Source organism: Hippichthys cyanospilos, chromosome 16 (assembly GCF_059441005.1).
Source record: "Hippichthys cyanospilos isolate Australia breed blue-spotted pipefish chromosome 16, RoL_Hcya_1.0, whole genome shotgun sequence".
NCBI classification, from domain to species: Eukaryota; Metazoa; Chordata; class Actinopteri; order Syngnathiformes; family Syngnathidae; genus Hippichthys; species Hippichthys cyanospilos.
The window spans coordinates 1,800,496-1,826,962 of NC_142384.1; the positions used below are offsets into that span (position 1 = coordinate 1,800,496).

Below are 26,467 nucleotides of genomic sequence, written 5' to 3' on the forward strand. Positions count from 1 at the left end.
CTTAAAATTAGGCAGAGGGATTTATTTGAAAACCAGAGGTTGTAGCATAAGGGTAGGAATGTCACTAATGTGTTTGGTGAGTTTGGAGTCCCTAACCCAATCAACAGCAGAGCTATTGATCAATATATGGGTAATTATTGATCAATAACTATAAAAAATTCCTTAAAATTAGGCAGAGGGCTTTATTTGAAAACCAGAGGATGTAGCCTAAGGGTAAGGATGCCACTGATGTGTGTGGTGATTTTGGAGTCCCTAACCCAACCAACAGCAGAGCTATTGATCAATATATGGGTAATTATTGATCAATAATCATAAAAAACATCCTTAAAATTAGGCAGAGGGATTTTTTTGAAAACCAGAGGATGTAGCATAAGGGGAGGGGTGTCACTGATGTGTGGGGTGACTTTGGAGTCTTTAACCCAACCAAACTCAGAGCTATTGATCAATATATTGGTAAATATTGATCAGTAATCATAAAAAAATCCTTAAAATTTTGCAGAGGGATTTATTTGAAAACCTAAGAATGTAGCATAAGGCGTGGGGTGTCACTGTTGTCTGTGGTGATTTTGGAGTCCCTAACTCAACCAACAGCAGAGCTATTGATCAATATATTGGTAAATTATGGTCAATATGCATTTAAAAAATCCTTAAAATTAGGCAAAGGAATTTATTAGAAAACCAGCAGTTGTTGCATAATTGGGAGTACTTCATTGATGGTTGTAGTGATTTAGGAGGGTTTACCCCAACTCAAAAAGGGGAGCCACTGATTCTTTTTGAGGGTATAAATGATTAACAAGCATTTAAAATAAAGCCCCAAAATTTATCAAAAGAATTCATTTAAAAAACGAGTGTTGTAGTGCGATCATGAAAATGTCATGAATGCCCAGTGATTTTGGACTCCTTATATTAAACAATATTGGAGCTATAGATGAATATACAGTTTATTAATGATTTTTAAGTACACAAATTATCCAAAATTAAACAAACGCTTTTTTTATTCAAAAGCACTGTCCCAATATGATTATGTTAATGTCTTTGATTTGTTCGTTGAATTCATAATCACAAATTGTGGCGTTATTGTTTTTTTCCCCCTCCTCATCTAGTAATTTGCAGACTGTCCCTTGCGCGCTCGCCCAGCCTCTGCTGCTCATAGAGCTCAATTGCGTCTTTTCACCGAAAGAAACGGTTTAAATATTTTACAAATGTCTTTTTTTGACATTGTAGCTGGTAGTCTGTGTTACGAAGGAGGCATAAAGGCGACTTTGGTGTTTCGACGACGTTTTATCTGAGAGGTATTGATCGCGAAAGTCCGAATCTGCCAATATCTTGCCAACTTTACTTAAGTCTGCGATGTCACCATCCAGCCACAACACGCATTTCCAAAGTAGGGTCCAGCAACAAAAATAATGATATGGAAATTAAAAGAAGTGCTACTGGACACAGTCAATCATGCATAAGGTTATTGTTTTCAAACAATTTATCAAAGGTCAGCAAAAGCCTTGTACAAGGTAAACAAAATTCTCAATTCCACGTTTTCCCTATTTATTTACTATCAGATTCACTGCAGTACTGTGTGTGTTTGTGGTTTTTGTAAAAGAATGTTTAAAGTGTGCCTTGTACTTCTATCCATCCACTGTGTGAGTACTTGATCTACCTCAGCCCACTTAGGCGTGAACTTACTCGCAAATGCAGGTGAGGATAAAAGCGTGGCTGGGGAGCTTTTTTTTCGGCTGGGTGATTGCTAGCGCGCCTCGGTGTCTTTAGGGAGCGGTTGACCGGAGGTTTCTGCGGGAAGAAGAAAGGAGTCAGACAGGCGACATGCAGTGCGGTCTTGGCCCCGGTGCAGTGGCTGCGAGTACGAGTGCGAGGGGGGAACCAATGAGAGGGAGACATGCGCTCCTTCCCTGTTGCCCGCTTTGGCTCTGCTCGGCGCGCCCTGTAATTAGGACCTCCACTTGTGGACTGGGCGCCGCCACTTGACAACTTGGGAACGCTAGCTCCACACTCTCCTCTCTTTGTCTTCGAGCGTCGCCGAACGTCAACATCGTCAACAATGAATGGGCAGCCATCGCCAGCGTTCGAGGAGAAGAAAGCGACCCTCCGCTCATCCCCAAGCCTGGCGGAGACGTCCCCCGCGGACATGGGCTTCTACGGCGGCCACGGCCCCCTCCATGGCTCGCAGGACTTTTACGCGGCGACGCAGCAGTCTTACTCGACTCAGCACATGAGCCCCTACGCTTACTCCCAGTACAACCTGAACGGAATTGTCCCCGGAGTCGCCTTTCCATGTGGGAAAACCGAATACACGTACTCGCCGCACTACAGAGAAACCAGGAGCTTGTGCAGAGAGACGCAGTCGGCGCTGCCGGAGACAGGTGAGAGAGCGCAACTCCCACAAGAAAAGATTTCTCGCTGCGAATGTGTGTTTATCTATCTATCTATCTATCTATCTATCTATCTATCTATCTATCTATCTATCTATCTATCTATCTATCTATCTATCTATCTATCTATCTATCTATCTATCTATCTATCTATCTATCTATCTATCTATCTATCTATCTATCCGTCTGTCTGTCTGTCTGTCTGTATATATATATATATATATATATATATATATATATATATATATATATATATATATATATATATATATATATATATATATATATATATATATATATTAGTAAAGATATATTTAAAAGGCCAGCAGAGAAAGCCAGGTATATACAGAGAAGACTACTCTAAATAGAAGCAATACAAAAAGGACCAGTGTGTTTCAAAAAGAACAAAAAAAAACTTTATATCACAGTTGTCGAACTCCAGTCCTCGAGGGCCGGTATCGTACATGTTTTCAAACCTTTCCCATCAAAAACACCTGATTCAAATGTTTGGGGTCATTTTGAAGCTCCTGCAGAGCTTGCTAATGAGCTAATCATTTGAATCAGGTGTGTTTGGGAAAGAAATCGAAAAACATGCTGGATGCCGGCCCTCGAGGACTGGAGTTCGACACCTATGCTCTATATTATGAAACACAAACAGTAAAGTACTGTAGAGGTGGTATTTGTGTAAAATAATGAACGTCATGTGTAGTGAAGATGGAAAGCCTGCACAGGCATCAAACTCAAACCATTAAAGCATATCATTTTCTGATGATTTGACTTCAAGTTTCTGGTTAACATACCAAGTTTTTTTTTTTTTTTTTTTTTTTTGGGGGGGGGGGGGGGGGGGGGGGGGGGGCACGAGCATTTTTCCGGCATTCCCGGTCTTTTTTTTGAACAGTTTTTACTGGCCTCTGAAAACTAGTTTGTAGTGTGACGAGCAATCCTAAAATGCATTTGACTTTACAGTCCTCTGACAGAAACGATAACTATAAAGTGGCCTGTAATAAAAAGGAGTTTGACACCCCTGGCCTTCGGGTTCTCCTCCTGCAGTGCTTCCCAATTTTTTTTTTTTTTTTTGCAAAGCCCCCCCAACACACACACGCATACGCACACACGCACACAGCACAGTTACCTAAAATCCTAAAATTGTGTCCTTTTTAACACTAACAAAAGAAAAACGAAACAAATTAATTTGATATGCAATCACAAACAACAAATTTATATAGATCTGCAACATTAACACAGGAGCAGCAATATATTTGACATTTTAACCTGAAGAAAAAAAAAAGTCTACAACATAGGTCTCCAACTCCAGTCCTCGAGGGCTTCTAACCTGCATGTTTTCGATGCTTCTCTCTCAACCACACCTGATTCAAATTACAGTGCGACCCTGGTTTACGAACTCCCTGTTTTACGAATTTTTCATCTTACGAACGTGGACCACAGCGTTTTTTTGTCCCGCTCTTATGCACAAACTTTTAGTCTTACGAACAATCCAACATGCCGGTCAGTGTGTCCGCACTATTTTTTTCGCTTTGCTGCATCAACAGAAATAACTGTTCTTGCATATGACAGATAACACTGATATGCTCTTGGTCTTATAAAGTCACAGTCACGGTCTCAGTCACGGAGATGCCGATATGCTATTGGTCGATTAAGGTCACAGTCCCGGTCTCAGTCACGAATTTGCGGATATGCTATTGGCCGGCGTCACGTCAATCACAGAAATGCCGATATGCTATTGGCCGAACACCTTCATCTTGCTTGGTGGTACAGCTGGTTGGTGTGTTGTGAAGACTTTGCAAACTTAATCTGTTAGACATGGCTTCTAAAATTGCTAGTGGCGGTAAAGGAAGAAGTAAGAGGATGATGACAACAGAAACGAAACAGGAGATAATAAAAAAATACGAAAGAGGCGCACGCATAGTTAACCTTGCTCGTGAGTATGGCCGTAACTGCTCGGCAATCTTCTAAGGGCAAGACTTTCCTTGCCAGGGGACGGACCTCAGTCAACAACAAAATGGAGAGGCTTCTTCTATTATGGATTAAAGAGAAGGAAATCGCCGGTGATGTGTTCTTGTTTGAGAAAAGTTCTAGTTTAAGAAAATAAATAAATAAATTCTGCGGATTTGTCTGTGCTCCCCTCCGCCTCCACCCAGCTCAAGTCATGTCGCCCCGAAGGTAAATGTCATTTTTCCTTTGTATATTTATGTTATTTAATTTAACTGTACAGTAGATTATGTTACTAATTTTTAATATGTGTATAAAGTCGTGATGTTTTTACCTAAGGTTTTTGCACACGTTGCACGGATTCACTAGTTAACATAAGTTTGGATTGCCCGTCATACGAGCAATTCGAGTTACGAGCATAGCCGCTGAACGGATTAAGTTCGTAACACGGGGTCCCACTGTATTAGCTTATCAGAAAGCTCTGCAGAAGTTTGAAAATTACTCTAATCTTTTGACTCAGGTGTGTGTAAGAAATAAGCATCGAAAGCATGCAGGATTGCGGTCTAAAACATTGCGCTGATTAGAGCTGGGTGATTATATTGATACAGCGATATATTGCAATACGAAGGGACACAACATGCGTGTCGAAACACGTATGTTAAGTTTCCAATACATAGTGTATGAATTTTGACACCTTATTTGTGTAAACTTTTGTAATACAGTACTTACTTTTAACAATGTATTCAATAAGTAAGTCAGAATCAACTGTCTTCGTTTTTGTAGTTTTTTTTTGTAACCAATTCAATTGATGTCACAGATCTTTTGGCTTGTTCTGCTTATTTAGTATACTTAAACAAACGTTTGTGTTTATAGATGGCAATGTTGTGTGGCTTCTAAAAAAGAATTCTAATTATTATAATAATAAACTTACAATAATACATTCTTTCATACATTATTTTTGATTTTCCTGAGCAAAAACGTTGATACTGTCACGTCCGGGCATTGCGTGCGACGGTGGAGGGAAAGGGACCCAAAAAACGCAGGAGGACGGAGAGGGTGTGCTCAAACAAAATGCTCTTTTAATAATAAAACAAGGCAGGGAAGTATGGAGGGCGAGTAGTAAGGGAAACGCACAGGGAACACGAATCGAAGATATCTGCGGGGTAAGAAGTGCAATAAGCCAACGAAGGCTACAGAGGGACGGTGGCTTAAATACATGAAAACTAATTACAGAAAACACACTACAGCTGGATGAGGACATGAGGCAGGGGAACTGGATTGGCTAACACGTGAGGAGCAGGGACACGCGGATAAGTGGACGAGATAAAACTAACGAGACTGAGAAAAAGGCAGGCGCAGGGAAACCAACACGAATTTGACAGACGAAATGAACCAAAAACTACCTAAGTTAAATTCAAAATACCGAAAAACCCAGACAGAACGTGACAGATACATAAAATATTTATTCATGTTTTCATTTTTTACACCACAGTTAGCCTCCAGACATACATATACATTGTATTTATTTCTTTTTATTAATATTTTATTATATGTTTTAACCCAAACTCTGTTATGGCATGCATTCATGCTTAATACATCTCAAAAGGCTGCCAGAAGGCCTGCAGTGACTGCCCTTCACCAACTCCCACGTTTGTTTGGCAGCACTTGCTCTGGAACTTGGATATGTGGAGGAAAATCAACGTTTAGTGATGTGTCCAGATTCTGCCGATATGGCTGATGGATTGTGGGGTACAGTGCTTGTTTTGGTGGGAGTGTCAGGCAGAATCTCAAAGAGAATGGCAATATCAAACAATCGCACAATTGCCTGGCAATCGGACATCGTCTGTGACCAACATATAATCCAAAGTAGCTACTATGTTTTTTCCAACCCTTCTGGCCCCTATTTTCCCCATAACTAGTGACTTTCCTGGTTGTATATATTGTAGACTTGTGCAAACTCTGAAACTGCTTCCAAGGAGATGTTCTATGTCAAAAGCATACAAATAATGTGTGCTGCAACGGAAACGTTTTGTTTCTGTATATAAAGTTAAAATTTGCTGAAATACAATAGGGGTGGACCAATTATCGGATGTACTGCAGTACCTTCCAAACTCAGTCCTAACTGGCAGCTGTATTGAAAACACTAAATTGACCTTAGGCGCGTGAATGGTTGCTCATTTCAGTTTGCCCTGCAATTGGCTGGCAACCAGTTGAGGGTGTCCTCCGCCTACTGCCCGAGGCCAACTGGGATAGGCGCCAGCCAGCCTGGGACCCTTGTGAGGCTAAGCGGTGATAGAAAATAGATGGGTGGATGTTAAAATTAAGGAAATCCAATGATGTAAATTGTACATTGAGGGACAGATATTGATTACACTCATCACCTGATTATATATATATATATATATATATATATATATATATATATATATATATATATATATATATATATATATATATATATATATATATATATGTGGCGAGGCGAAGAAACCACACGTTGCTGTGCTAGTGGAGATCTTTACTCTTTGCATGCCATCACAAAACTGATACAAGTCCAAAACAGCAAAGACAAAGCCAACAGGTTCAAAGCATCAAAGGATCATAGCAACATGCCTACTGCTGAGTTTGGAAGGTACTGCAGTACATCCGATAATTGGTCCACCCCTATTGTATATTGGTGTCTGTGAAGGGAATCATATATTAGGTTGTTATCATTATGTGCTTAGTACATTGTTAACCATTTATGCAATCCTAGTTCATCTTGACCCTGTCCTTAGATAGAGCTGTTGACGCACGAAAGTGTGAGCCGGGACCTTGGCCCAGCTGCCGGTGGCGCCCGGCTGGCTCTCTTGTTGTGTCTTGTAATCTGCTATGCTTTTGCTCAATAAAAGCCAGGGGGTACGGCTGGGCAGTAAAAACTAGCGTTGGAAGACCCATGAGTTACATTTGCCCAAGCTGAGTTCGTACGACAGGGCGCGATGACGTGTCGGGCGAAGCGATAGAGCGTTGCGTGGCGTTGCGTGACAGGCGCGGCGCGTAATTACGCGTGAAGCTAAAAAATTTTAACTTTAGTCGCGTCATGTCAGCTAATCAGCTTCGGGAACGTTCAACGGCTCACACGAGGGGCAGGAATGAATCATGAGGGCTGGTTTGCGGAGCTACCCAACACGGCCAGCTGAGCTTTCAATACAAAAACGGAGCCAAGCAGGAGCTCTCACCTGGCTTGTAGAATGGCATAAGGGATAACTTGGGACAACTGGTATGTGCAGCGTTTGCTTCCTTTTTTAACAGCTTTTGAACCGTAGTTACTGTGCTAAGATCCCAGTATTTAGCACAGTATCTGCCACTTGATTGCAACATTGAAACTTTTATTTTCTATTTTTTGGCAGACGAGTATTGCCGCAAAGCAAGGGATGTGCAGGGTAAAATAGAAGAATACCACATCCCGGTGTTGGAATTTTATTTCTAAATCAACATCAACTCAAATTAGTAATCTGACTCCAATTTGTGACCTTACCCAACTGTCACTCATCCAACAATTTGCGTGCTCGTTCTGCAATAGAAAGGTATCAGGAAGCTGGTATTTTCACACATGAGTGGATTTATTCCTAACACACAGATCTAATACAAGCACCTGGGTCTCGGGTCCCTCTCAATACAGCCCTGTACGCCGCTGTTGCCACCAGCAGACGTACTCTCATCCGAGTTGCCCAGCAATGAGTTATACTACACAATATGCAAATGGCACATCAACAAAGGCATCCTGGCATTATTTTATTGGCTATGTGTATACTGCAGTTAACTTTAGCTTGCTTTCATTGGTCTTTCTTCCCTTGCAGAATCGCTTGCTTACTCCTCCTGGTTGTAGTTTTCCTCAAAGTTGTTTTTCACCAGGTGCCAAGGTCATCTCGTCCCCGCGACTAGCACCGTTTGCTCTGAAACATTCCATTCTTACACTCCCTTGCACCCCATATTGTTTTGTTTACTTTACAGTCTCACACTCTCATACACAGAATGTAGCAACATCTAATGAACTACTTTAAGCTCAAACTCTTATATTCCTTTACTGGAAAAGAGAAAGTTCTCAGCAATGCTCTACTTTCCGGATCCACTGTAAAGTGCACAGCAACCACATTCCACTCCCCTCCCTTCAACTCGCCCGCCAAAAAGTGACTTCACAAAAGTGATCATCTTGATCCCGCGACAAAATTCCTCACGTAGCACGTAAACGACACGCGTTGTTGCGCTCCATCTGAACACGGCATAATGTTGCGCTCAGATGGAAGCGAAACGTTTTGTCGCGAGGTCAAGATGAAGTTCACTTTTCACGCAACAGTATCATGCGAGGGGAGGGCAGAGAGCTTGCTGTGCACTTTACAGTGGATCCGGAAAGGAGAACATTGCTGAGAACGTTCACTTTTCCGGGATATGGCAGAGCCAATATTTTCTCCAACAGCACCTTGGCTGATTGGCTGACGCGACCCAACACGCGAGAAAAGTTCAGTTTTTTGTACCTTCTCGCGTCACACGTAATTACGCTGATTGGCTGACACAACGCGACATGCAACAAAAGTTCTTTTTTTTATCTTCTCGCGTCACGCGTAATTACGCGCCGCGCGTTGCTCCATCGCTTCCACCGCGCCCATCGTGCGAACTCCATTGACTACAATACAATACCGTACGCTCTTCGCGCTCCATCTGAACGCGACATTAGGCATCAAAGCAACATATTAAAAAAAAAAAAAAAAAAAAAAACTTTTCCTGGATCAAAAATGGGATAGAAGGAAGAAAGTAGCTCTTAAATAGATTTAGTTAGAACATGGGCTCACCACCTGGGAGAGGGACCATAGGGGTCGGGGGCTAAGTGAGCTGGGCGGTGGCCAAAGGCGGGGGCATCTTGGCGCACGATCCCCGGCTACAGAATCTTGTATGGAATGTTACGCACACACATGGAATGTCACCTCTCTGGCGGGGAAGGAGCTTGAGATGGTGTGCGAGGCAGAGAAGTTACGTCTAGATATAGTCGACCTCCACATACAGCTTTGGCTCTGGTACCAGTCCTCTTGAGAGGGGTTGCACTCTGGAGTTGCCCGCGGTGAGAGGCGCAGAGCAGGTGTGGGCATTCTTATTGCCCCTTAGCTCAGCACCTGTACATTGGGGTTTACCCCAGTAGACAAGAGGGTAGCCTCCCTCCGCTTTTGAGTGGGAGGAAGGGTCCTGACTGTTGTCAAAAGAGAAACATTTAAACTCACGACCATGAGAAAGAGACAAGACTGCATTCAAACAGAGCAAGCTTGACAATCTCGGACGGGGCTGCGTGGTGACGCCATGACACAGCGCTTAGGACGGAAACTGTCAGAAAGCGTATGAATTTCTGTTTTATTTAAATATCGATTTAATGATCTTTTATATTTATTTAAATTGTAGTCAATGAGAATTGCAATTCCGATTAAAATATTTTTTTGGCACACCCCCACCTGCGACCCTTGTGGGGATAAGCAGCTGTAAAAAATGGATTAATGAAATACTTAACCTATAATAGAAGTCTACACAACTATGAAAACGTCAAATGAATTGCTCAAAACAAGGATTTAATAAATTCCTTTTTGAATGGTAAATGGACTTTCACTTATATAGCGCTTTTCTACCTTGGGTGCTCAAAGCGCTTTACACTAACTAGTCATTTACCTACTGATGATGCAGCATCAGGAGCAATTGGAGGTTCAGAGTCTTGCTCAAGGTCACTTTGACATGGTCTTGACTAGGTCTTGACTTGGTCTAGATATAGTCGACCTCCACATACAGCTTTGGCTCTGGTACCAGTCCTCTTGAGAGGGGTTGCACTCTGGAGTTGCCCGCGGTGAGAGGCGCAGAGCAGGTGTGGGCATTCTTATTGCCCCTTAGCTCAGCACCTGTACATTGGGGTTTACCCCAGTAGACAAGAGGGTAGCCTCCCTCCGCTTTTGAGTGGGAGGAAGGGTCCTGACTGTTGTCAAAAGAGAAACATTTAAACTCACGACCATGAGAAAGAGACAAGACTGCATTCAAACAGAGCAAGCTTGACAATCTCGGACGGGGCTGCGTGGTGACGCCATGACACAGCGCTTAGGACGGAAACTGTCAGAAAGCGTATGAATTTCTGTTTTATTTAAATATCGATTTAATGATCTTTTATATTTATTTAAATTGTAGTCAATGAGAATTGCAATTCCGATTAAAATATTTTTTTGGCACACCCCCACCTGCGACCCTTGTGGGGATAAGCAGCTGTAAAAAATGGATTAATGAAATACTTAACCTATAATAGAAGTCTACACAACTATGAAAACGTCAAATGAATTGCTCAAAACAAGGATTTAATAAATTCCTTTTTGAATGGTAAATGGACTTTCACTTATATAGCGCTTTTCTACCTTGGGTGCTCAAAGCGCTTTACACTAACTAGTCATTTACCTACTGATGATGCAGCATCAGGAGCAATTGGAGGTTCAGAGTCTTGCTCAAGGTCACTTTGACATGGTCTTGACTCTTGATAGTCGGGGGATCGAACCCACAGCCTCTCAGTTGGGAGACGACCACTCTACCACCGAGCCATGCCGCTCTCAATATTGATGGGTTTAATAGGGCTTCACAAATCTTGATATACGTTTTTTGGCGGTCTATTAGAAATTGATATTTTAACATATATTTAAAATAAGAGAAACTTTTTACTTTATTTCACTTTACTTTATTTTGATTACAGATCGATGAATCTGTTTAAAGATAACTATCAAGAAGATAACTACCATTCATATCTTGTATCTTGTAGTGAAACAAATTTTGAAGGAATGCACTCAAGATACACCTTTGTGCTCCACCTTTTCTGTTATGCGCATATAATTATTACAGTTAGTGTTTGTTTCAAATATTTAATCTGATACTTTCTATTCTACTATCACATGTCCTGTTGCGACACATATTCATATTGTATTATAGCTCAGCCCAAGTATTAATAGTATTAATATCAATTAATTATTTTTAATGCTGGTCATTTTTAACAGTGTATACACTATACATTGTTTTTTATTGTATTCAGATTCCCCTATAATATTAAAATGAATATCTGTGTAAATTACAGCAGCCTTGGATTTTACAGTATTTACCTGTTAATTCTACAGTAAAATCCATTTATCAAAAAAACCCTGTCAAGTCACAATAAATACTGTAATATTGCAGAAACACAGTAAAAAATTCCAAGGATTCTGCAGTATTACACCGTTTCATTAGTAGCTGAAGGATGTGTGACTGGCACTCAACGGGAAGGGCGCACAAGATATTTTAGAAAAAAATGGGAGACGGCAGCGAAGTTACTTGGATTTCCACTCCGACAAACTCAACTTTGTTTCTCTTCTGGATTGACTGGTGAAGGTGAGTTTGACACATTAACTATTTGCGGTACACTTGTGTTATTTTATTTGATAGTATTTACATTAAAAAAAAAGCATTATTATAATCATGACACAATTCACATTATTTAGCAAGTGCTCAAAACTTGAACGTTTTCTAGCAGCATCAGCCATCCAGTGGCTAATTTTCCTAGCTGGGGGTGCTGTTTCTTTGTGTAGTAGTCGCTCAATAAATACCGTACCTGATAGATTTGGAGCGAGGAACGACGGATTTTGAGCACAGAAAAACATTTTGCTTGCTCAAAATCTTTCATTGCTCTGTCACAATTGTAATACAAAAAGAAAATTTCCATAGACATTTAGTTTGTTCGTTTATTTCACGTAGTGGAGGGGGAAGCTTATGCAGTTTACAGAGGATGGAGAAAGAGCACTGCTGAGAACTTTCGAGTCATGTTGCGTGAACTACATCAAATTTAATTCAAACGTGCCACATGTTTTGCCATCTGGGTAGTCTGAATGCAGCATGAGTAGGGATGGCTGTCTGCATCGTGCTAATCTTGATGTCCCTAATAAACTACTACTGCCAAAAGTCTGATGCATAAAGTCGAGGTAACATTTTTTTATTCAATTTTTTATAATGCAATGTTTTGACATGAAATATTGATTGCCTTTATACCTGATATAACAACACGAACATTCACTAATATTTATCTTTTAATGTTAAATTTATGCCATTGTGTGTTACTATGTTACAGTCATTTGTGAATGTCAGCACAGCAGAACTCCCCAGCTTTATCATTCAAGGTAATGCCACTTTGAACTTGTACCAATTTAAGTCAGTATTTTGGAACCGGGACAAGGGGGCAAAAGCATGATTCATGAAAAAATAAAACTATATATAACATATATATTACTTTATATCTGAAACAAACATCAACATGATCATTGCACATGTACCATACTATCTAGTTTTACAGGTGATATTATGAAGCCCTGTGGATGGATTGCAGCCGTTGATAAAACTATCATAATGGGTCACACCCTTTGTTTCTACATGGGGTAGCTTCATTCTGCTGCTACTTGAATCTGAAATACAGTGATCCCTCCCTATATCACGTTTCATCTTTCACGGCTTTGCTGCTTCACAGATTTTCTACTGTGTGAATATTTTTTTACAGTGCATTGTGCTGTGAATTCTGATTGGCTCAGGACTTTTACTGTCGTCTAGAAATAAAATATTGACACTGTACTGTATTGGTTTTTCACTTGTCAGTTTATTACAAAAGGCAAGAGGATCCAAAAGCTTGCTTTCGTCTCTCCTGTGTCTCTCCTGTAACCGCCCGTGTGCGCTCAGCTCAGCACACACGCACACGTTACGAACGTGTTAGTAAGCACATTGATTGACAGCTTGGTCTCTGGGAGCCGATCCCGTGACTCGTAGGCGTATCGAGAGCAAACGCACACTCTATGTAGGCACACAGACAACAACGGAGAAATGTACAGCTTTGGAAATCTGACTTTTACCTAGATTTCTTTTGTAATAAATTTAAATTTCAAGTGTATTGTTATGATATAAAATGCTTCACTTTAATTCAATGTCCGGGCATATCCGTTTATAAAAATCTTCTTGCTCAGAAAAAGAAAAAGCGCCAACAACGTCCCATAACAATGTTCTTCTCTTGGAGAAAGACTCCTGTACTTTCAGTAGAAACAGGCACTAAAGCAGAGCGGAGTCAGGACAAAGAGGCACAGCTGGGATTGTGAAATACGCGAGTGACAATGTTTCCAACCTTGAATTCTCTATATTAAAATTATTGTTTTAAACAAACTGCATTGTAAAATAATCCAAAAAAAATAAAGCTGACTACTTCACGGATTTCACTTTGCGCGTGTTTGTGCGTTATTTTTGGAGCTTAACCCTGTATTAAACGAGGGATCACTGAACCATGCCACTGGATTGTCAACTGGAGTTCATTCAGAAGTAAGGATCACGCTTGATTGTGGAAATCACATTAGGCTTCCAACTTAATGAATTTTTGAGTCAAAAACCTTGAAGACCATTATAAATGCTGCCTGCAAAATGCAAGTTTATTGAAAACTGAAACTATCTTTGTTTTATCAACAGGTGCTTCATGGGCATCAACCTCAAGAAAGGTTCAAAGGCAAAGAAGTGTCCATGAATCAAATCTCGTGTCAGCATTTTGCTAAGAAAAATGAACTTTGAGTGGGTGCCATAGTTTATTGCAGCGACATGGAGTTCATTCTCTAGATTAGTTTTGATTTAGTACTTATAAAAAAAAGTTTCTACAACTTGTTAAATGCTATTGCTTGTGCATTATTAAATATTTGAAGTTTATTACTTTTAAAACCCTTTCAGGATCAAATTAAGTTTTTTTTTCTTCAAACTTCTAAAAAATAATGCCTCAATCAATATTAATGTGGAATACCTAGGAGACTCTCATATTATTGTTGCATATTTGCAATGCCTGCCTGGAGAGGGTTAAAAAAGGTTTGCACTGGTTGTTCAATTCTGATGCATGTGTATTGTTAAATGTTAAATGAGACAGAGCTAAACCCTTCATATCCCTTCATTGCGTTCTCCTGTCCTCTTAGCATACCATGAAAGCCTGATTCCCATGTTTTTATTTTTATTTTGAAACAGTTGAAGGGCAAGGTCATGCAATTTCTCTGCAATTAAAGATGGCTTTGGAAGAGTTGACAAAGAAGTTAGACTGTTTGGCATTTATGTTGAATAATACTTATTCTTAAATAAAAATGTAATTTGGATTTATATACCATTGTGTTGTGTGTTGTTAAGGGTATTATGTCGAATACATGTAAATTAACACTTAGGGAATCTTCAATTGCATTACTTTCGCAATAAATTACTGGAAAATATTAGCATGGCTTTCACAGTATAGATTTTAATATCACGGTAAGCTGCTGTAAGCACAATGTAAAAGTAGTGCAAAAGGTTGTCAATCCCCTATAATGTACAGTAAAATCACAGTATCGTTTGCTGTGAAGTCACATTATAGTTGTGCTTTGACAACAAATTGTTATCCGCAGCCGTGATTTTACAGTGTGTAGATGTAGATGTGTTGTAAATGCTTTCACAGGATATTGCTGTAATCATTTCTGTGAAAGTAATGCAAAATGTATCCAATCATTTACTCTGAAATCATAGTAACATTTTTCGAGCCAACATGGAGTACTCTACTAAGATGCAACAAAGTAGTATCTCATCCTGAAGTTTTACTCTATTTCATAAAGATTTCAGCACTTTTTTTGTTTCACTGTTTCATTAATGAGCATCACCACAATTCTTGCAAAGGCACCTAATACATACAACCGCTATGAGATAAGGTACACTGAAATTGCTGTCAATTTTTTAATTGCTTTCAGTCAAAGAGCAAAAACTAATAAAGAAGTACAAACATTGCGGTCACAATTTGTAGAAATTATAATCGTGAGAACACCTTGACAGCAATATTTCTCTCTCTCTCTCGTTCTCTCTCTCTACCATATCAATACCCTCTCATCTGCTTCACGCACCATTAATAAATTACCATTTAAGAGTCATTACCTGTTCATCACATGATCATCAGCAGCTGTAAGCCACAGGCCAAAATTTTAATGTTGAATGACTCAATTCCTTACCGCTGAAAAAAAAAAGTGATGGTCGGTCGCTCGAAAAGGGGAAAAATACTGTAAGACATACACTAAAAGTCCACTAGTTAGGGTTTCATTCCATGTAATACCACTGCAAGTTGAACTTACAAATAGGGGTGCCATTTATTGTCAGTGAAGCAGCTTCTTTGATGTCACACGGCTGGAGGGGAATAGTGGAAACATTTAAGCAGCATCATAGCTTCCATGACAAAGTATCACTGAAGATTAATTTTAAACCAAAATTGGAGGAATGTGGCTCAGGATGCAGTCTGTGGGCACAAAAGAAAATAATTTGTGGTGAAGTAAAAGCTAAAGCAAGAACGGCTGTTTCCTGAGCTCTTTTCACATGGTTCCATGCTGTCAGATCCTCCATGGATCCATGCATCCATCCATTTTCTAAATTGCTTTGACTTACAATGGTCTTGTTGTGTGCTGGGGAATTTCTGCAGCTGAGTTAAAGCCAGAGAAAGGGCAGACCCTGGACTGCTGTTCCTCAATTGATGACCTTGATATTCCATCGGCTGGAGTTGTAGCTCTTGATAAGGGCACATGCTAAAGAAAATGGATTGATGATTATTATTATTATAGATGTCGTATCGGTTAGCTTTTTTTTTTCATCATGTGAGAATCAAGGCGGTTCGGTGACGCAGTGAATAGCACGTCCGCCTCACAGTTCAAAGGTCCCGGTTCAAATCCACCTGGCTCCGGCCTTCCTGTGTGGAGTTTGCATGTTCTCGCCGAGCCCACGCGAGTTCTTCCTCCCACTCCCCAAAAACATGCATGGCAGGTGAATTGGACACACTAAATTGTCCATAGGTGTTATTAGGTGCGTGATTGGTCGTTCGTCTCTGTGTGCCCTGCGATTGGCTGGCAACCAGTTCAGGGTGTCCCCCGCCTACTGACCAAAGCCAGCTGAGAGAGGCGCCAGCAAGCCTGCGACCCCCGTGGGGATAAGCGGCTGTAGAAAATGGATGGATGTGAGAATCACGAATGAACGTGGCGCAGTGACTAGCACGTCCACCTCACAATTCAAGGGACCCAAGTTCAAATTCACCTGGCTCCGGCTTTACTGTGTGGAGTTTGCATTTTCTCCCTGAGCCTGCGTGGGTTCTGTCCAGGCGCTCCGGCTTCCTCCCACTCTCCAAAATTATGCATGGCAGCCGAATTGGACATACTAAATTGTCTTTTGGTGTGATTGGGTGTGTGAATGGTTGTTCGTCTCTGTGTGCCCTATGATTGGCTGGCAACCAGTTCAGGGTGTCCCCCTCCTACTGCCCAAAGACAGCTGAGATAGGCACCAGCAACCCTGCAACCCTTGTAAGGATAAGCAGCTCTAGAAAATGGATGGATGGATGTTTTGAACTCATCTAGTCCTGTCATTTTGATTGGATCTGGAAATGTATTTCTGTGTGAACAACTGAAGAAATGCAAACTTGACAGACTGGTGAGTTTTTTGACATAGCATTTGACAGTTAACTGGAAATGGCTCCAGGGCACATTGGCCTACAGCCACACAGCACATCGGGTGTAATGGCATGTCAGTCATCCCTGGTGTTTGAATCATTCAACACTGGCTCCTTATCACGCAAGGCCTGTGGCCATGACTCAAAACAAGGCAAATGTTGTATAGTTCAGGGGTTCTCAAACTTTTGAGTCAGGGACAACTTTTAGAATGCAATATTTTGAAGAAACAAACAATACATTTTTATTTTATTTCACATTAAATTGTCACCTCAGCCAGTTTAATAAATTTTAAAAACGTAATAACCTTGAAATTTGTGAAAATGTGTTTTTCTACAATTATTTATTAATTAATTAATAATAATTAATTGCATTATTTCACAGACATTGTGTATATGTTTGAAATATAATCACAGGTATAGTATATTAATTGATATGGGGGGGGGGGCACTTCTCACGAGGAGGCCATGTTTGTTATAGCTACAACAATGGTAAATGCAGCACCTGCAGCACCTCCAGCTGTCAGTAATGAAAAACTGTCTAAATCTTACACACTATCCCTTTAAGATAAATTATCTTAAGATAGAAAAAAGTGATTCAAAGAGGCAATGTATGTATAGAAGCAGCCTTCCAGACATGAAAAGCACCAATAAATCTCCAGCTCCTGCCCAGACTCTAGGGGACACTCAGACCAAAATTATAAGTTTTGAGTGCTGCTGGAATTTCTTTGAAATGTAGGGGCTGTAGCAGCCATGGTGGCTATTTCTGTGCTATAGCTCTGCTTTGTGGAGACCAGTTTTAAGCCGGTTTTATTGTGTGATGCATGTGGAGAAGAAACATTTAACGTTCTAAGATACAACTTTGCTAGTGAAATGTGTTGGTGCTGGAAATGAATTTATAAAACTATAAAAATGAACAGATTTAACCTCATCTACTGTAATCCCCTTTAGTGAAAGAAGAACCAGAGATGGATGTTCGGATGGTAAACGGGAAGCCCAAGAAAGTCCGGAAGCCGCGGACAATTTACTCCAGCTACCAGTTGGCGGTTCTGCAGAGGAGATTCCAGTTAGCCCAGTACCTGGCGCTACCAGAGAGGGCCGAGCTGGCCGCACAGTTGGGCCTGACGCAAACACAGGTGAGGCTTTAGTGCAGGATAGTACGGTGGTATCCAGTGGCGGTTTGTGCATTTCACACTTAGTCTGTGTATTTCACGTGTGTGATTCGACTCCTCATGCGCACATGTACGCTTTACTTGGCTGCACAGGCTATTTTCCGGATTTTCCAAAGCATTTAAACTTCAATAAATCCACATCAGCAATTAAAACGTGATACTGCCAAAACTTAAAATAACTGACATTAATTTTAAATTATTTGTCCAGAAAGTTTCATGAAGTCCACCGAGTGTCATATCGATGCAGCATGTTGGTGACGGCTGTGGGAAGCTGGATCCAAAATGCAGAGAGGCAGAATATGAGATGAGTTCAAAAATATTTATTACTCACAGAAGCTGGGCGAAACACGAAAAAAATGCCAGATCAAAAGTAACAACAGAAATAAAAACCAAAACCAAACTCGGGGAGGGGGGGGGGGGGGGGCAATGACAGTGAGACAGGAGCAAAAACAGCGATGTTTTTGACAATAACTAAACTGGCACTTTAAAAGATAAAACTTACGCAAACACAAAACGGCTGGACGGAATGCGTTGCAAGGTGGAGGAGACACTAGAGCTGGCATGCGCTCATGACAGGTGACACAAATTACACTAAAGACAGACGCCAGTGTAAAACAACATGAACTCATAGGCCAAATAACTAAAACTCCACAAAATCAACCCACAACAGGAAAAACTCAGAAAAAAAGTGACACCAAAAGCAGGCAACTTTAACAAGATTGTATAATAGATTGTGTAATATTGTGTAATATGAGCACACCATGTCTTTACCAATAATTGATTATGAATGAAATAAAATGACAAAACATTTTAAAAATGAAAACATAAATAAATAAAATGCTTGACTCACCAAACAGTTGTCCAGCACTTATTTTAATGCAAAATCCATTCTTCTTTCTTTCCTCAGAATGACTTCAATGACTTGCTTGTAGAGTTTCTGCATTTGATTTTCAATATGACATCCTTTTTTATTGACATGGACGCCAATGTTAGAAGTCGTGTATGTCCAATATTCGTTTTGCTCTTCTTCAGCCATTGTGGGTGAAAAAAAAAACGAGTAGATTTGAATTTTCTGCTAAATGCCTGCGGGTTTAGCTTCTACGTACGCTCAATGGTTGCTCAATCATGAGCTAACGGTTAGCTCATGGTTGAGCAACATGCATTTTTCTTTTTTTGTTTTGTGTTTTTAAAATCTTTATTTAACTACTTACAATGTTGAACATCGTGGCTCAATATAGCACCACCTTCCTGCAGTGACCATCTACTGATGTCACATTCAATGTGAGGCCTCTAGATGGCGATCTTATGACTCGATTGGCTATTACAGTGGTCTATTAAGTAGAAACCGCACACATATATCCATCTGCGCTTGCGCAGAGGCCTGAGCCGTGTTGATGCAAATGCCCTGGCTCCTGGCTATGGGAGATTACATACAGCCTGGTGACACAAGTTAGCTGAATTCTATTTGGCTAAAAAAGATGAAACTACAGCACTGCAAGGTGCTTAACCAAGTAGGTATAATATAAACCAAAAAGAACCGAATATGGAGAATAATTTTATATATGAAATATATTTAGTAAAAATAAATGCAAAATGAAATTGACTTATATGACAGTTATTATAATTATTATAGTGTATTATAGTTATGATAATGTCAGGTTATTTTAGGCCACCAAGAGAAGGCCTTGCTGGGCCTGACGGCCCACCACTGGTTGTACCTCCGCTTACAAAATTGAGTTGTTCCGGAAGTCATGGTAAATGGACTTTCACTTTTATAGCGCTTTTCTACCTAAGGTACTCAAAGCGCTTAACTCTAACTAGTCACTTATCTACTGAGCACTTACCCAGTTGCTCCTGATGCCGCAGCATCAGGAGCAACTGGGGCTTCAGGTTCTTGCTCAAGGACACTTAGACATGATCTTGATGGTAGGGGAATCGAACCCACGGCCTTTTGGCTGGGAGACGACCACTCTACGACCGAGCCATGCCGCCCCCCCAAGTCATTTTGTAGCATAAATTTTTCAAAGTCAAGGTGCTTTTTACATGTAAATAGCCAAATCCATTCCAAGCCCCCCCAAAATTGCTCCTAAACTCTTTAAATGAATAATATTAAATACATAAAAATGCAACAAAAACTGTGACAAAAACATATTTAAATCACATTAGTGATGCATTACATAGGTGATGAGTGCAGAGAGAGACCTTTTTAGGTCTTTAATATACTTTTTATTTTACATTTCCAATGATCTAGAAAAGTCCACAGGAGCAGTATTATTTTTTTTTTTTATTATTTTGAGTATGTAGGTTTATTCAAATTTAGGTCATGGGAAGTGCTTCCTATGTGATGTCATTCAGCAACTGCTAAAGTGCCAACAACATGCTAATGACGCTAACGTCACACGCAACAGCCCACAGTGATATGTTACATATGTGTTTTTATGTGAACATGTATAATGTTAGCCGTAGCTAATGTCAGTTTGACGTTTGTTATTTCTACGGTGAGAACTGTTGGTGGAAAGTGTGGATGAAAAGTGGAAGACAGTAGTAAACATCGGTGCAAAAAAAAAAGTGTCTCATTTGTGGACAAGCTGGCATATTAATTAATGATAAAAATGTGTCAAAAACTCTTAACAGATAGACAATTGCAGGTTGTGATGACGTATTACATTACAGTATTGTTCTAACGAGTTAGTTTTCTCATACAACATGTATACTGTTAGCCGTAGCTAATGTCAGTTTGACGTTTGTTATTTCTACGGTGTGAACTGTTGGTGGAAAGTGTGGATGAAAAGTGGAAGACAGTAGTAAACATCGGTGCAAAAAAAAAAAAATGTCTCTCATTTGTGGACAAGCTGGCATATTAATTAATGATAAAAATGTGTCAAAAACTCTTAACAGATAGACAATTGCAGGTTGTGATGACGTATTACATTACAGTATGGTTCTAACGAGTTAGTTTTCTCATACAACATCCCAACACACCTTTCATATCCTGAATTTTCTTTCGTTACTAGACATTCAGTTTTTCCGCAGAGGTGATTCGTAACCTGAATTAAGGAGGTGTTCGTAAGTAGAGGTGTGACTGTAATATGATTCGTACACAGTAGGCATGAGCCCATAACCGGGTTGACGGTTTTAAGATGTCAAGGTTTCAATAACCGCTAATACTGTGAGCGATTATTATGAGCGATTTTCTTTTTTGCTTCATCTAACAAAGGAGGAGTTTAAATGCCTCGTGGGCTGCACCCGAAATAATGTTTTGGAGATGATCTAGTTTAATGCGACGTGCACACCGAATGCGAACAAGGCAAAAAAGCGTAGAGTTTTGTATTGTAGTCAATGGAGTTCGTGCGAATGCGCGTCGGATGACGCGATGGACGCGAGTGGACCGCGCGCGGTCATGAGAAGCGCAATTTCGCCTTTCGCGTGAAATTTAAAATTTTTTAACTTGTTTCGCCTCGCGACAGCCAATCAACTTCTGGAACATTCAACGGCTCACGCAGGGGGCAGGAATGAATCATGGCGGCCGCTTTGCGGTCACCGGGAGTGATCCAACACGGCTAGCTGAGCTTTCAATACAAAACAGAGCCAAGCAAGAGCACTCACATGGCTTGTAGAAAGGCGGAAGCGAGAACTTGGGACATCTTGTATGTGCAGCGTTTGCTTCACTTATAAGCTGTTGAACCGTACTTACTGTGCTAAGCTAACGATAGCGCATCATTGTCAGCACAATATTTAGCACGGTCTCGGCCACTTGATTGCGCCATTGAAACTTTTTGCGCCGCCTCTGTAGATGGCTATTGGCAGCCACCTGCAAACCTAAATGTGTGTCCTGCTGCTGGTACCAATTTTGGTGCGTGTACTCCTTCATGTTGTAGACATTTAATTTAAAAGTTCATACGTTTGTGCTTGATCTTTGTTTTTTTTGGCGCCACCTCTGGCTGCTGTTGATATTACATACATAGTGAGAAGGAGGATGTGGTTTTTAGAGCAGTCCCCCCCTTGGTGGTTAAATGACTAATTGACATTTGTGCTGTAGATCAGTGGTCCCCAACCTTTTGATCACCACGGACTGTTCACCGCCTTAGATTTATATTGTGGACCGGGGAGGGGGGACCACGGACTGTTCACCGCTTTCGATTTATATTGTGGGGGGGGGGGCTGCTCTAAAAAACCACATCCTCCTTCTCACTTCTCACTATGTATGTAATATCAACAGCGGCCAGAGGCGGCGCCAAAACAACAAAGATAAAGCACAAACGTATGAACTGTTAAACATTTCCAAAACATTACTTCGGGTGCAGCCCACGCAGCCCGGTACCAGTTGATCCATGGACCGGTACCGGGGGTTGAGGATCACTGCTGTAGATGGAGCTACTTTAAAAACACTTTAGAAGGTGTCTATATAACTTTGTCTCTGATGCTACAGAAAAATTGAAGGGTGCCAGCTTGTATATTTTTACCTAATTTTCAAAAATACATTAAAATCAATCAATCAAGCAATCATATTCTCGTTTTATGCATATTGTATAATTATTGCTTTTAGACAAACACTACAGCTTTCTTTCTTTCAAAGGCGATAAGTAGCTGTCACAACCACCCTTTTAGAAAACTTTTTATGATATATATTATTATTATTATTATTATTATTATCTGTGATTGCCAGGCAACCAGCCCAGGGCATCCCCTGCCTGCAGCACTAATACAGCTGGGATAGGCACCAATAAGCCAGCGACTCTAATGAGGAGAAGCGGCTAAAGAAAATGGATGGATATTGTAATGGAGGTGTCGGAATAGCGCCCAAACTTGTGACCTCCTTGAAAGGACTGTATTTGACTGATTCAGAGGATCCTCTATCTTATCAGGTTGTCCGGCCAGAACATAAAGACGATGCGCACTCTCATGCCACTCTTTATTTGTATATAATGTTCTATTTATTTATCTGGGTTGGTGTGTGTGTGTGTGTGTGTGTGTATGTGTTCGTGTGTTCTGTGTTTGTGTGTGATTGTGTGGTCTCTGCAAAGGAGAGCAGAGAACATTCACTAAACATTGATAACTAACATAACTAACATTGTACAATATGTTACATCATATGCTCACATTACTCTATATTAGCTTAGAATAACATAAACAACACAGGCAAACATACCGTACAATGATAGGAAGAATGAATTCAACCCAATCGTTCCAAAATGTGCGTTAGGTAGGAAAGGGTTAATGGAGCCGAATAGATTTGAGTGGGCGGTGACGTCACTCCCTTACGGAGTAAGAATCACATCGGCACACACGGCAAACATGCGACAAATATGCACATTTTGTGGATGAAACTTTAACGTGAATACTAAAAGTGAAGCATGAAAATTACGGTATATTTGCCTTTAGCAATTATACCAAACTTAGATGCAATAACAACTTAGACATTAATGGACAAAGTGAAGCAGTGCAAACGTAAACATGTATCCAAAACCACGAACAGACAACATATTCAAACTGTACTTACATTCTCATGGACGCACGAATAATAATGAAAGGAATGAGGTAATCCACAGAATGATTGAAAGCAGAAAAAATGACTGTCCGTTACAACGATACCTGCCGACTGACCGGTGAAAGAGCAAAACAAACTATGATAGTGTAAACAGAGTCCTGATTGGTAGTGGAAGAATGAAACACAACTTGTGATTGGTTGCTAGGCGGTTGCTAGGAAGATCACATGACCACAGGAGAAACATGTCCAGGCGTAAATAGTAATAACAGAACAATACAAACACGAAATCGTTAAGTATTATCAGAAACTTCTTAACAGATATTATTATTATTATTATTATTATTATTATCTGTCACACAGTGAATGATAGCTTATCATTGAAAGAAAATTAAATGTATCTAATGTATCAACCTAAACCCTACATTGAGATTAGCCTGATCTTGGCGACCTGTTTCATTACATCAATTTTCTTATCATTTTAAAGGCATGCCCTGTAGTTGTATTTATGATGGGCCTTCACAGGATACCTTTTATTTCAGGTCAAAATATGGTTCCAAAACCGTCGCTCCAAATTCAAGAAACTCTATAAGAATGGAGAAATTCCATTGGGGGACATTGCGCTGGAGCATAGCCCGGAGGCAAGTGATTCAATGGCATGCAACTCTCCTCCATCTCCTACTGCGTGGGAAAACAACAACAACAACAGCGGTACCGACAACATAAGCAGCAATGACACCAACAGTAGCAGCGGCCTAAAGAATAATACAACGCTGGACCGTGCCAGCAGGGGGCAGGAATCCTATCAGCCACCTGGCGAGTCCTCCTCTGTCTACAACATGGAGGAGTACACGCAACAAAATTGGTACCAGCAGCAGGACGCACATTTAGATTTGCAGGTGGCTGCCAATAGCCATCACCCCTCAACATCGGCGCCACCAGCTCCTATTGGAGCTGTTTACTGAGTTCCAAACATACTGCAGACGTTCAATGGATCCTTTAACATGGTGGGGGGTACCTGAAGGCATGCTTCTAAAGAAAAATGATTTCAAAACTGACCAAAAGCTCTATTTTATTGCCAATTCATATTTAACACTTTGAAACTGACCAAGCTCACTTTTATGGCCAAAGACAGCAGATACTCCAAGACAGAAGTTTTTAATTTTCTTTTTTTATTAATATTTTTTTTAATCCTTCCTAAAATGTGGAATTGTAAGTTGTCATATGGTAATTTTTTCCCTTTTACAGAAAGATGCATATTTTGTACTGGAGCAATTTCACAGCCTACCACCAAACAAAAGTTATAGCATATAAATCAACAAATGATAATCTCATCACAATTTACTCACACATCGTTTAAAACCTGGGCATGTTTAGTTGAACACAAAGTTATTACACATCTTAATTGTACATAATTCTAACTGGTTGAAAAGCATTTACTTGTTCTGCCTGTCATACTGCCGACATAGATAAACAAAGATACATTAGTTGTAGTAAATAAATTATAAAATTCAGACCAATTAAGTCATTATGTTGGATATATTTCTTGCAGCACCCCTGATGATCTCACACAACGTGCTACTTTACACTTCTGGAACATTTATGTGTCTTCAGTACATACCTGGCCAGTGTAGACAGAAAATAAAAGTGCATCAAACTTGTCTGGTTTTGAAGATAATATGCAGTGATATTTCAAACAAAAGGAAAGGGTTGGATATCGCTATAATTCATTCATCGGTGATGCTGAAATAAAAGTAGCCCTACGTGATACTGAAATAAAACAAATTAGAGGGCGTCATAATTATACCCATTTCTTAACGGTTGTCTGTCGACGAAGGTGTGTCATTGAATAGTTGTCGTACAAGCCAAGATGTGGCCGGGGTGCTCACGACACTCGTCAGGCGAAGGCTAGTGTGAGAAAGTATGAGGAGGAAGGACAAAGGTTATACGCTTGACACGCATGTCATCTGTCAACCTCATTTTGGTTGATTTGTTGACTCTTTTTGTAACTTTTTGGTGTTATGATAGAAACAGAAAGCCAGGCGTGGCCTTCTCTTAGCGTCATTAAGTAAAAACTAAGCCATGACGTTTACCAAACCCTCAGAAAGTATTTCAGCTCTCTGTCTGACAATTAAGACTTCTGTAGGTGGTGTCATTCACACTGCAATTATTTTGTCATTTTGGTATGAGGATGCATCGGGTTTGTAATTAACTTTTGAGTAGGGCAACATGTGCCGCCAACCTCTCTAGGCCACTGTATTGGTTTCTGTTCGCGACTCCATTACTCATAGGTCAGGCCATTAGCGGACAAACATGCACTTCACAAAGTTTAAGTGACACAAAAAGTTTCCTTATCAACGCCACTTGACCATAAACCTTCTTATGAATGGAACAGGACAAGGAATCGTTTTAAAAAAAAAAAAAAGGATCATCTACATATACTGAGTTGTTTAGATTTGTTTGTCAAGTTGCCATTACAGCACACTAAAATATCCTTATTGTTTTGCAATCCATTTTGAAAAGTAGGAGCAGTTTCAACAGTTCTTCATTTGTTCTTAATGGGAGCTTTCCAACTGCCACAATAAATGTTTATTCTTGCTCGCCCTATGTAAAACTATAATAAAGTTGTACTTATACAACAAGCATCCTCTGAGATGCAAAATGAAAAAAGATACTGGAAATCTATATTACATACAGGGGAGACAAATGGTGCTAAAACTTTTGAAATGAAAATGTATATTTTATTCTGATTTGTTATACTATTTTATTTACATTTTTTGATCAAATTTTGTACAACAATGTATATTTTAAAATAAACATTTTAGTTTACAACTTGGATTGTGTGCTTGTTGAAATAATTCACAAAATAAGCAACTTTTTTGTATGCCTGCACTCTTATGCACACCCACACACTAAAGGATTTGGGAGATGACAGTTCACCAGACACTCTGGAGTCTTT

General features: G+C 40.2%; 1 protein-coding gene and 1 long non-coding RNA gene across 2 annotated transcripts; both read left to right on the top strand.

Annotated features, from left to right (window-relative positions):
• Positions 1-1,802: 1,802 nt before the first annotated feature.
• Positions 1,803-25,863, top strand: LOC148410133 (homeobox protein Dlx3b-like). Its single transcript, XM_088437123.1, has 3 exons — positions 1,803-2,375; positions 17,803-17,987; positions 24,051-25,863. The coding sequence occupies exons 1-3, from the start codon at positions 2,054-2,056 to the stop codon at positions 24,471-24,473; spliced, it is 930 nt and encodes a 309-aa protein (XP_088293249.1). The 5' UTR covers positions 1,803-2,053; the 3' UTR covers positions 24,474-25,863.
• Positions 11,466-14,426, top strand: LOC148410134 (uncharacterized). Its single transcript, XR_015868180.1, has 4 exons — positions 11,466-11,741; positions 12,231-12,328; positions 12,475-12,523; positions 13,845-14,426. It is a non-coding gene; the product is annotated as an uncharacterized LOC148410134 (long non-coding RNA).
• Positions 25,864-26,467: the final 604 nt, after the last annotated feature.